Source organism: Lipophrys pholis (genome assembly GCF_963383615.2).
Source record: "Lipophrys pholis genome assembly, chromosome: 15".
NCBI classification, from domain to species: Eukaryota; Metazoa; Chordata; class Actinopteri; order Blenniiformes; family Blenniidae; genus Lipophrys; species Lipophrys pholis.
In genome coordinates this window covers 2,922,800-2,935,789 of record NC_137642.1, presented here as the reverse complement: position 1 = coordinate 2,935,789, position 12,990 = coordinate 2,922,800, and the positions used below count along the sequence as shown (strand labels likewise).

The 12,990-nt window shown below is 41.0% G+C and overlaps 1 protein-coding gene across 1 annotated transcript in view; it reads right to left on the bottom strand.

Moving 5' to 3' along the window:
- LOC308121207 (cationic amino acid transporter 2-like) overlaps window positions 1-12,782 on the bottom strand; it is a gene marked incomplete at both ends in the record, with an annotated part of 37,021 nt that extends 24,239 nt beyond the window's left edge. Inside the window, one exon of the mRNA XM_080482320.1 lies at window positions 12,553-12,782. Coding sequence (XP_080338446.1) covers window positions 12,553-12,782 — 230 coding nt within the window. The remainder of the gene's footprint in view (window positions 1-12,552) is intronic.
- Window positions 12,783-12,990: the final 208 nt, after the last annotated feature.

Below are 12,990 nucleotides of genomic sequence, written 5' to 3'. Positions count from 1 at the left end.
CCAAATGAAATACAAAACTTGCTTTCGTCTGAAAACAGGACTCTGGACCACTCTGCAACTGTCCAGTGCTTCTTTTCCATAGCCCAAGTCAGACGCTTCTTCCGTTGTCTTGAGTTCAGGAGTGGCTTGACCATGTGAATACAGCTATTGTCGCCCATTTCCCGGACACGTCTGTGATCGGTGGCTTTTGATACCTGGACTCCAGCTTCAGTCCACTGTCTTTGAAGCTCCCCCAAATTCTGGAAGGGGCTCTTCTTCACAATGCTGTTAAGGCTGCGGTCCTCTCTCTTGGTTGTGCAGCGTTTCCTGCCACACTTCCTCCTTCCAACAGACTTTTTGTGAATGTGCTTTGAAACTGCACTCTGTGAACAGCCTGCTCTTTTAGAAATTTCTTTTTGTGTCTTACCCTCCTGATGGAGGGTGTCAATGATGGTCCTCTGGACAGCAGTCAGCTCAGCAGTCTTCCCCATACTTGTGATTTAGTTTACTGAACCAAGCTGAGTGTTTTTAAAGGCTCAGGGAAACCCTTGCAAGTGTTTCGAGTTAATTAGACGATTCAAGTGATTAAATAGCCTGCTAGTATACTTTTTCATGATATTCTAATATTTTGAGATAGGATATTTGAGTTTTCTTAAGCTGTATGCCATAATCAGCAATATTAAAATGACAAAAGGCTTGCAATATTTCAGTTGATGTGTAATGAATCCAGAATGTATGACATGTTCATGTTTTTAGTTGCATTACAGAAAATAAAGGACTTTAACACAATATTCTAATTTTCTGAGACAGTCCTGTATATATATAAAACAAACTCAATAAATTGACCTCTCCACGGAAGTAGGATAATATATATGAATATAAGAAAACCTTCACTAATACCTAACACTGACAAGAAATACAATTTCAGACAGGATTTCTGATCTTTCGGTGGATGTGGATAGCCAATTTAGCGCAAAGTAAAGTCATTTTTCACTTGCAATTAATGAAAGCACGGACATTACAGATGTTGCGCAATTGGCCATATTCATCCGCAGAGTTGATGACTGATTGTCACCGAGGAGTTCTTGGAGTTGGTGCCAATGACGGATACCACAACAGCAGGTGCTATTTTCACTGCCCTGGTCGGAGCACTGGACAGGGTCTGAGTGGACTGGTCCACTGGTCCCGTGCTGTCAGCTTGGCTACAGATGGTGCGCCATCAATGATCGGGAAAAAAACAGGTGTCGTGACAAGATTCAGAGAGAAAGTTCAGACGGAACATGGAGGATGTGATTTTTGGACTTTTGAGAGCATTCTGAATCAGGAGGCATTGTGTGTAACATTAAAGATGGAAAACGTCATGGAGGTAGTCGTCCGAACTGCTAATTTCATCCGATCCAGAGGCCTGAATCACCATCAGGTCGACAGCCTTCTAAGAGAGAAAGACCACAACTATTGCATGCCATACCACACCGAGGTACGATGGTTAAGCCGAGGTGCTGTGCTGAGGAGGTTCTTTAATTTACGGGTGGAAATTGAACAGTTCATGGAAAAAAGGGCAAACCAGTGTTAGAATTTCAGTCCACAGAATGGAATCCTGAAATTGTCTGTCACTCGGGATGTGACACCTGATATTGATGCAAACTTGTGAAAGCAAAAAGATGTCAGGTTTCAGGAGAAAAATAAACAGTGGATTGAATGGACTTAAAAGGCTGCATGAGAAACTTATACACTCTGACATAGTTCTGTGAAAATGAATATCTTCTATGGAGATTTAAAGAAAGTGAACAGTGTGTGATTTACTGTGACCATTCATAGTTCATAACTTTGTTGAAAAGTAAGTTTGATTAAAGTTGTTTATGCATTGCACAGCTTTTATTTGTCTATCAAGAAATAGTGTAGGGTTAGAGAGTAACTCAACTCTCTTTAATAGTTTCAGTTTGCATGATGTGGTGGTTTAGCTCGGAATTAAGATGTGGAAATGAAAAATGAGGTATTTGATACCTAGAAGAGTTGTTTGTTTTTGTTCAATCCCAGACAGGCTGTGACTTAAAGTTGTATGCTTTTGTAGAAACACATAGGAAAAGTCTAAGTTCCAATCACTGAGGCATTGTGTTCTGAAATTGCACCAAGTTTGTCCTTTGTATTTTTAACTAGTTTGAAGTGTTTTGTCACTGTGTTTTGTTTACTTGTAATGTGTCCAGTTTTTGTGTACAAATTTCTGAATTTTCTTGTTCTATTTTGAACCAAACTAAAACAAAGAAAACAATCTGAAGTTATAGTTATTTTTAAGCTATTATGCCATCATTTTACCGGTCCGGCCCATTTGGGAATGGAGTTTCCTCCATGTGGCCCATGAGCAAAATGAGTTTGACACCCCTGGTCTAGATGGAGCTGCTCAGGCTTGGTGTAGTTGATCAGTGTGATAACTGTAAATAGTATATGTAGCATTAACAAGGGTATTGTCTGTTGTCCCCCACCCACCCCCACTCTCTCTCCCCTCAATCTTCTCTCTTCTGTCTCTATTTGAGCAACCACCCCGCCACACCAGTCATGTACAGCAGCCATGCCAACTTCTAATAAAGGCAGCAACAGAAGGAGACTCCAAGTGTCTTCCTGCTGCAAGAGCAAAAACTGTTCTGACACCGGAAGGTTCTCAATCACATCATATTGTTTGCCCCAAGCAGCCGAACAGGACAAGGGTGAAAAAAATAAAAAAAGATAAAGCAAAGCAAGCCACTTTCAGCGAGGGTTTTCATCAAAAGCATTAGTATTAAAAGCCAACTAACCTCTAATATAGCTAATCCCTAAATATCCATTTTTTAGGGTTGTGGTGTCATTTTTAAAAAACAAGGACTTTTATTTTGAAAAAATTGGGGACTTTTATTTTGAAATCCAGCTCACCCCCAAGCCTAGCTAAACAATTAATATACAATTTGAAGGTTTACATTGTCATTTTGTTTAAAAAAAAAAAAAAAAGGACTTTTAGTTTGAAGGAGTTTGGGGCTTTGACATGTTAGCATGTCTTATTTTGAGTGAAAATCTTATTTTGAAAGGCAAATTACGGACTTTCTGTTGGATTTAGGTCAGGGGTATCGGCACATGACTTTTAGGTTTTGCTGAGACGAACAATTGAGTTTTGGTTTGATTTCCTTACGACGTTCCTACAGGCCGTGGTATCCGTTTTAGTGTTTCTAGGTGGTGCTAGAGAGTACATTTTTGGAACTCTGGTGGTTAATTTTTTAAATTTCTTACATTTTTCGCCAATCTTAATGAGTGTGCCAAATTTGGTCAGCATTTGAGCATGTTTAGGGGGTCAAATTTGGGCTCAATGCGAGTGGGGAAAAAACTATAATCAGAAACATTACAAATACAATAGGTTCGCGTTCAGTCCCTAAATATAGAGTACATTACAAACTTTATGGAAATCATATTGACTCTAATCTGATCTGATATGAGCTATGGCTCAGTTGGTACAGTGGATCGTCCTCTTGTCCTATAGTTAGCGGTTTGATCCCCACTTCAACATGTCTTAATTAAAGTTTCCTTCAACAAGATACTAAACCTCTAATAGGTCAAGATGGCTTCAAAGCCGTCAGGGTTAGATTGTAAAAACATGGATAATGCAACAGCGATAAGAGAAGTATTTTTGGAAATTTCACTGTATTTTGTACCAGAAGGTTTCATTAAAATTGACTTGGCAATGTAGTAATTTTCTGCAGTAATTTATTCGTTTTCTGAAAATAGACATTTTCATTAGGCAGCCTCACAACAAAGAAAAAAGTTAACATTTTAAAGTTATTACTGGCACTATTTTATGGGTACGGCCGACTCAAGATGAATATTATAACGTGTTCAACCTCCCCGGTATAGTTACATCTGATAAATCCAAATCATGTTCTCAGTGATTCAGGATTATATTCAATCATCGTCTATACATTTTAAAAGCTTTAAAGGGAGTGTTGAACTTTTCTTGTTATATTCAATTGGTTTTTTTGTGAAGTTTCTCACTCCCCAACCATTACTTCTTTGTAAATCTTTCTAGTTTTTTATTTGTTCATTTGTACATTTGCATCGGCACTTTGAGGCTGCAGTATCGCTTTCTCCCAGCAGATAGCAGCAGAGTCAGGGTTATTTTTGTGGGTGGGAGCATGTGCACGTGCCTACACTCAATCCATGACATAATCAGGAAATGTGTGAAGCATGCAGACAACAAGTAGAAAAAAAAAAAATGTTTATTTTATTGACTTTATTGTACTGAACAGTCAACAGACTGTTTCCTTGTCAGTTTGAGCTGAACTCTTCTGGGACTCACACAAACATTGCCCTAATAAATGGCTTCGATACTAATGCTGGTTTGATAGCAATAAGGTCATTAGCTAATTGGCTTGCATGTTTTCACAAATGTTGCCCCCAGGAATTTGATCTGAAAACTATTTTGCCATCAACAAGGGAGCAAATTAACAGCATGATATGGTAAGGCAAAGCGCACCACATTACAAATGACACGATGGCGACAGTGCCTTGTTGATGTCAGTCAGGTTTCATTCCATATAATCCAGGTTTCATTCAATATATTCAAAGATTAACTTGCTGTATGGCTTTTATATGTATGACTCGGTTGGTAGAGCTGTCGTCTCCCAAACGGAAGGTTACAGGTTCAATTCTCATCTCTCCCTGCCCACATGCCGAGTGTCCTTGGGCAAGACACTGAACCCTGAACTGCCTCTGTGAATGCAGTGTGAGAGTGAATGGCCGATGGTGCAGTTTGGCAGCCTTGCTTCCTTCAGTCTGCCCCAGGGCAGCTGTGGCTACCTACGTAGTTTACCACCATTGAGTATGGAGTGTGTGAATAATGCAATGTAAAGTGTCTTTGAGTGTCCAGAAAAGTGCTATATAAAACCAATGCATTATTATATATATTTATTTAGTTATATATATATATATATATATATATATATATATATATATAACTAAATAAATCCTGCTACTTGAAAATTATTTATATATTATTTCATATAAATGATTTTTTTAAGGATTTGGTTTTACTGTGTTTTCTTTCTTTTTTATTTTTACATGTGAAAGTATTGCCTACTATAACAAGTTCAAAACAAATTATATTTCAAATTAAAATAATGGAACATATACGGATTGTTGGCTCTGCATTCTCCCATCAAAGCCTTTGGAAATTGCATCCTGAAGAGAGGTACACCTGTATGTAATTTAAAGGTTTGTATTTGAGATGATGCTTTCTTGTTTTCCATCTCAGCCTGTCTGTGCTTTATTCCATCCAGCCTTACATTTTTTCTGCTCCACCCATGGCTCTCTCTTCCTCTCCCCACTCTCTTCATCCTAATTCTCTCCTCTGTCATTTGTTTCCACTCACTGTGAAAAGAGCACATGCTTGAGATCAGCCGCTGGCTTTTGTCACATTTATTCCACACCCACCCTCACCCCCGTGTCCTGTCACACTCCCGTCACACGAGGTGAGATGGAAACGATCTTAAAAATGAAGGATGTCTCCATGAAAGCCCCTGGGATACGGCGAGCTGACATTTACCTCACCACAAATACACGCTTTCATGTGACTGTCTTGACACTCGATCACTATTTCCTCCAGCATGAGGGATCAGCGCACACAGGAAGCACATCTAGCGTCAAGTTCAGTAGGCAGGAGCATGCAGATGTGCACAAAATGACTTGAAGGATGTAAAAAAAAGAAAAAAGAAATTATAATAATGACTACCTAGGAATCGCCTAAAATCATCTACCTGAACAAACTCAAGCTGTTTGAAGCTGATTGGAAACTGAAGAATCTCAAAATATATATGCAATAAGGTATAGAAACAAGAAGTGTAGGCTTGCATAAGTGATGCAGTTTCCATGATAAAGGTGTAGCTGTCACTAGCTGTCATCCATGCTTGCATATGTTGGGTGTTGGTGTCTGAAGCCGATCCTATCTAACGTTGAGTGAACATAGGACAGATTACCACAGGGGACATAATCTATTAAGATCAACCACTGCACTGGACAGAAACTACCACATTAGCTGGATTGACGATACAAAGCAACATTATTGATGATCCAACTGCATCCATGTAAAATCCGTACATTCCCATCCACATGAAATTGGTTTCTTGAGTAGAAACTCATAACTGGAACCTGTGGAGAAAAAGCTAAATTGGTCTGACCCAGCTCTGGCACACATAATGCACTCAGGCTCGGCCCACATACCGCAAAGACTGACGGCCCCATTGTGGCCCAGATCCGGTTTGCCAGAGGTGGCCCACACATGGGCCAGCATTGGGCCAGCTGCAGACATACCGCTGGCCCAATGGTGTGCTGGCCCAGTATGTGGCCATATGCTGGCCCAGAACTGTTTCAGCACTGGCACCAGATGTCAGCCTAATCTATACCTTAATTAAGCCGTGTGATGATGACACATGCCTTATTTAGCTTTTTAAAATGCTTCAACAACAGTGATACAATTTTGCAAACTTTTTTTTATTTGAACTTATGAAACTCAATTTACAATCTTTTACAGTCCAAATACTTATCAATAAAACACTACATTCAATTAAAAAGGGCAGAAATTCATTCTAACACATTCAGTCGTTAACAATTCAAATACTTAACAAAATTAAATTAAATTAAGACGTGCAAAGAATTACAACACAGTAAGTTTAACAGTTCAAATATTTCAAATAATATTCAATTAAAAAGTGCAAAAACACATTCTAACTCAGTAAGTTTAACAGTTTGAATACTTAACATTTGTTATAAAGTGCAAAAATACATTCGAACACAGTAAGTTTAACAGTTGAAATACTTATCAATATAACATTCAATTAAAAAAGTGCAAAAAGACATTGTAACACAGTAAGTTTAACAGTTTAAATACATTTCAATAAAACACTATGTTCAATTATGAAGTCCAAAAATTCATTTTAACACAGTTTAACACTTCAAATACATAAAATGAATTTTGGGACTTTATAATTGAATGCTAACATGAAATGTTTAACAGTTTAAATACTTATCAATAAAAATACATTCAATTATAAAGCCCAAATTTTTTTTTCAAAACAGTAAGTTTAACAGTTTAAATACTTATCATTATGAAATTCAATTAAAAAGTGTAAAAAGACATTGGAACATGGTCTTTTTGCAAATAGCAGCAACATTAGCCACCAGTCAGGCGTAGCCATCTAATGGCTTCAAAAGATAAAGACTGTGGTTCATGAAGCTTCATTTGGTCATCACTACTTCAAGCTCCCTTTGCAACATCACCCTCCAGGTTGTCCTCTATCTTCTGTGTCAATATTCTCCTCTTTTTTGGGGGGGATTTCTTTCCAAACAAATCAATGCAACAACGTGGAGGCTGGCCGGAGTAGAGAAGGGTTCCATGTGACCAGCAGTTGAACGGGGGTCAGTCAGTCCTAAAGGATGGACAAAAACCTTTCAAAAGCGCAGGGCGATGGCCTACGTCACCCCGGCCAATCAAAAGGGAGTCGGATTCAGATCCCCGAACCTGGAGTGGCAGAGATAGGTGCCGCGATAAGAGCTGCAAGAAAAGAAAATTTTATAATACTTTAATAAAACAATTCTGTCTACAGTTGACATATTTTTTTAAATGTAATGTCGTAAAAAAAAAAAATGCATCGATAAAAATGGAAAATAACATATTTGTTGTTTATATTCACATATAGATAACTTAATTGATACGGTCATCAACCAAAATGTATTTGATTAGGGAGTTTTTCAATTCCACAGTCGCTTATACTTGCTTATGTGGATTTGTTGGGTTTCTCTATAAGTGTGGCCTGAAATAACTTTGTTGTATTCGGCGCTATAAAAATAAAGGTGAATTGACTTGAACTGAATTTGAATTACTTCTTTGAGGAGGAGCGACAACACAGCCGTCTGCTGAGTGGTTGTGACGATCACCACTATCGACCTGCCACAATATTTAAATATTTCATGAGCGGTAAACCCTCCTGTTGTTGTTCTCATACGCTGCTTTGCTCACTGGTTGTTTTGTTAACTGGGTTTATTGAAACATCGGCGCGCAACACAACATCGCAGTCTTTCAACGAGGTGCAGACGCTCCTTCAGTAACAGGAGGAAGAGATTCAGCAGGAGATGGACGCTGCTGTTCACAATGAGAGTTTGTGCTGTGTCACAGAGAACGACTGAGACGGCCGTTGAGTTCACTTGACACGTCCCAGAGTCGTTTACAACCCTGTCTACATTTTAACAGTACTTTCTGTGGTGGGACTGCGCAACAGAGTTGGGCTTGGGTGCGCTTTGCCATACCGTAGGCTCCCATTCAGCCCGCTCCGGCACGTACTGCGCTCCGCGGCTAAACTGCGACTACCCCCCCCCCCCCCCCCCCCCCCCCCCGCCCCCATCTTATCTTAACATCCCACAGATTACATTGTACTAAGTGATGATTCTAGCCAAGACAACACATAGAAAACTTGGAAATTCCACCTTTTCCGTTTAAATGGAATACATCTTAAACTAACAAATTATTTCTTAATTAAAAATACTGACATATTGTGCTTGGATGAAATAAATAAAAATGTAAAGTCACTGCAACTTCTCTGTTTTCTCTCCGTCAAAACGACTTCACTCTGCACAAAATGGCACATCTGGTTCTGTTCGTGCTCTTTTAGGAGGGCCAATGAGAGAGTAGGAAATGGGGTCACATTTTGAGGGAAGGCCAATGAGAGCAAAGCACACAGCTGATTGGTTGGTTGGTTGTCAGGCGGATTGTGAGGTACACTTCAGGGGCTATCTTTTCTCAGGGACAGCAGAGAAATGGCTGTAACTCAATAAAGTCTGGAGTGATCTTCTTACTCATTAAATTCTGAAAAACTACAGTTATCTGACAGTGTCGGAGCATGTCATGTAAATATGTTTGAGTTTGAATGATCTGAAAAAGCACAGGAGTGGGTGGTAGTGTGTGGGTAGTTTTTCAGACACCAGTACAAGAAAATCATTTTAAATGTAACACTTTATTTTTGGTTTGCTTTTCAGACGCCAATAAAAGTGGAAACACATTAAAATAGTAAGACTTAATTACTTGTGTTTGGCTTTTCAGACACTAATAGAAGTAGAAAATAATTTTAAAAACTAGACTGAACCATTATCTTTGGTTGGCTTTTCAGAAACCAATAAAAGTGGAAAAACATTTTAACAATTTTTTTTGGTTGGATTTTCGGACACCAATAGAAGTAGAAAAACATTTTAAAAGTAAGACTAAACAATTATTTTCAGTTCACCCTGAAAAAAACGCATGTTTATGAGACATATGGATGACATAAGGTCAACCACAATTGATTCACATGTGGCATGAATGATCTGGGCCAGACAACCAAACCACATTCGGGCCACATGCGGCATGCCGTCATATAAACTGTGCCATCATTGCCAGACCTGGCCCACATCCGGCTGACATACAACTTGCCATGCCATAAGTCAGCAAGCAGTGCTGGCTTGACGCCGGATCTAGCCCAAATCCGTCTGCTATGTGGGAACAGGCTCCAGCAGCCAGGCTCAACACACAGTCCGCCACTGCTCGCCACGCAGAGAAAAGTGAAGAAACAGAAATTTTTTCAGTGTTCGCGCGAGCCTTGGAGGTCAGACCCAACAGATTTGGGAGGTTCATTGACGATTAATCCAGCAACTACAGCACAGATTGAGACAATCTGAAGACAAGACGCCAACAGCGATCGACATAATTGTATCCATATCCATATCCATATCCATAGCTTTTCTAACCAACGTGCTAACTGGCCTTCAGGTTCTCTCAGTTTAGTTAGCCAGCGTAGATTTCTGTGATCGGTGCGGACAGTAAAAGGGCGGCCCAGTAAGTACTGTCTGAAGTGGGAAGTAAAGTCTACAACTGCAGGTAACTCTCTGCGTGTTGTACAGTACTTCTGTTCTACAGCTGACAGTCGCCTACTCCCATAGGCTAACACCCTCTCCTCACCCCCCTGGACATGGGAGAGGACGTCTTCGACCCCACAGTCACTCGCATCAGTGTCCAAAAACATTTCCCTTTTGTCAAGGGGGTAGCCCAGGACAGGAGTTGATGTCAACAGTCGCTTCAGTTTGTCCAATGCTACCTGGCATTGGGCAGTCCAGCTCAAGTGGACGTATTCCTTAGTCAGTTCATACAATAGTTTGGCTATGGTAGCAAAGTCTGGGACGAAGTGCCTGTTGTCAGAAACTAGACCTACAAACTGTCTATCCTCAGACACGTTTCTAGGGGTGGGCCAATCTCTTACTTTCTCAGTCTTTTGAGGGTCGGTGGCTATGCCTTTGGCAGAAACAATGTGGCCCAGGAAGTGTCCTTGCCCTGTACCACAATGTCATCTAAATACACTAGACAGGTCTTCCACTGCAACCCAGCTAACACCTGGTCCATCAGCCTTTGGAACATGGCTGGGACATTACAAAGTGCAAACAGCATTGTGTTCCACTCAAAAAGCCCGTTGCGTGTTGAAGGGACTTCGGCCGGTGATGAAGAGTGTGAAAAAGAACTTGCTTCGACAACGTTTCTTTGTTTGGTTGAACATGTTCAATATCGAATCAGGTGGCATCAAAAATCACAGACTGATGGCATGAGTTGGTGGAGAGAAACGACTTCAAATATATATCTCTGACCAGAGTAAGGGCTCTGGTCAGTTATACAGGTACTTCTCAAAAAATTAGCATATTGTGATAAAGTTCATTATTTTCCATAATGTAATGCTAAAAATTAGACTTTCATATATGTTAGATTCATTACACACAACTGAAGTAGTTCAAGCCTTTTATTGATTTGATATAGATGATTTTGGCAAAAACGTAAAGAAAAACCAAAAATCCCCATCTCACAAAATTAGCATATCATGAAAAGGTACTCTAAATGAGATATTAACCTAATCATCTGGAGCACCACACCCACCCTTGAATCAACGAATTAACTCTAAACACCTGCAAAAGATTCCTGAGGCTTTTAAAACCTCCCAGCTGTTTCATTACTCAAAACCGCAATCATGGGTAAGACTGCCGACCTGACTGCTGTCCAGAAGGCCATCATTGACACCCTCAAGCAAGAGGGTAAGACACAAAAAGACATTTCTGAGCGAATAGGCTGTTCCCAGAGTGCTGTATCAAGGCACCTCAGTGGGAAGTCTGTGGGAAGAGAAAAGTGTGGCAGAAAACGCTGCACAACCAGTAGAGGTGACCGGACCCTGAGGAAGATTGTGGAGAAGGACCGATTCCAGACCTTGGGGGACCTGCGGAAGCAGTGGACTGAGTCTGGAGTGGAAACATCCAGAGCCACCGTGCACAGGCGTGTGCAGGAAATGGGCTACAGGTGCCGCATTCCCCAGGTCAAGCCACTTTTGAACAAGAAACAGCGGCAGCAGCGCCTGACCTGGGCTACAGAGAAGCAGCACTGGACTGTTGCTCAGTGGTCCAAAGTACTTTTTTCGGAAGAAAGCAAATTTTGCATGTCATTCGGAAATAAAGGTTCCAGAGTCTGGAGGAAGACTGGGGAGAAGGACATGCCAAGATGCCTGAAGTCTAGTGTCAAGTACCCACAGTCAGTGATGGTCTGGGGTGCCATGTCAGCTGCTGGTGTTGGTCCACTTTGTTTTATCAAGGGCAGGGTCAATGCAGCTAGCTATCAGGAGATTTTGGAGCACTTCATGCTTCCATCTGCTGAAAAGCTTTATGGAGATGAAGATTTCCTTTTTCAGCATGACCTGGCACCTGCTCACAGTGCCAAAACCACTGGCAAATGGTTTACTGACCATGGTATTACTGTGCTCGATTGGCCCGCCAACTCTCCTGACCTGAACCCCATTGAGAATATGTGGGATATTGTGAAGAGGAAGTTGAGAGACACCAGACCCAACACTGTGGATGAGCTTAAGGCCGCTATCAAAGCGTCCTGGGCCTCCAGAACACCTGAGCAGTGCCACCGGCTGATTGACTCCATGCCACGCCGCATTGAAGCAGTCATTTCTACTTTTTTGTATTAAAAACACTTTTCCTTTATTGGTCAGATGAAATATGCTAATTTTTTGAGATGGGGATTTTTGGTTTTTCTTTACTTTTTTGCCAAAATCATCTATATTAAATCAATAAAAGGCTTGAACTACTTCAGTTGTGTGTAATGAATCTAAAATATATGAAAGTCTAATTTTTATCATTACATTATGGAAAATAATGAACTTTATCACAATATGCTAATTTTTTGAGAAGTACCTGTATATCGTCCGGAGAGTGCACACATACAATTTGCATATTGTGAAAAAAAGACAACAGGTTTTATCCTACCCTCTGCTTTACTTTTATGGCCCTCCTTACTTCCTTTAAATATCCTAACCGAATGTGGCCTGACCTGGGCTTTGCCCTACTTGCCCGGCACCAGTATCCAAGCTGAGGAGATGAGAAATAAGACTTTATATAGCAAGACAATAGAAATAGTGTACAGAAGGCTGCAGCTTACGAGCCCTATGTGTCATCTCTACTTGCCAGTACCCTGAAGTTAAGTCGAGTGTGCTAAAATACCTGGCAGCCGACAACGTGTCGACAGTGTCCGGTATACACGGCAGTGGATACGCGTCCTTGATGGTCCTTCCGTTCAGCAGTCTATAGTCTACACACAGCCTGGGAGATTCATCCTTCTTTCTCACCACAACTGTGAGCACCGCCCAGCTGCCGTTGCTTGGCTTCGCCACACCCGTGTCGAGACTCTTATGGAGCTGCTGGTCGGCGGCGAGTTGCTTGTCAGCGGCCATTCTGCAAAGAGGCTGCTTTACTGGAGGCCCTGGTAATGTCTGGATTTCATGCTGCACAATGCTGGTGCAGGACCGGTAGAGAAGACTTTGCCATAGGTCTGCAACAGGCGGGCGAGCTTGTGGCAGTCGCCCTCTGACAGTACGGAGCAGCTCTCACCGTACAACACCTGCAAGTGGGAAGGAACAGAAACAGAGTTAACTGGCCCTG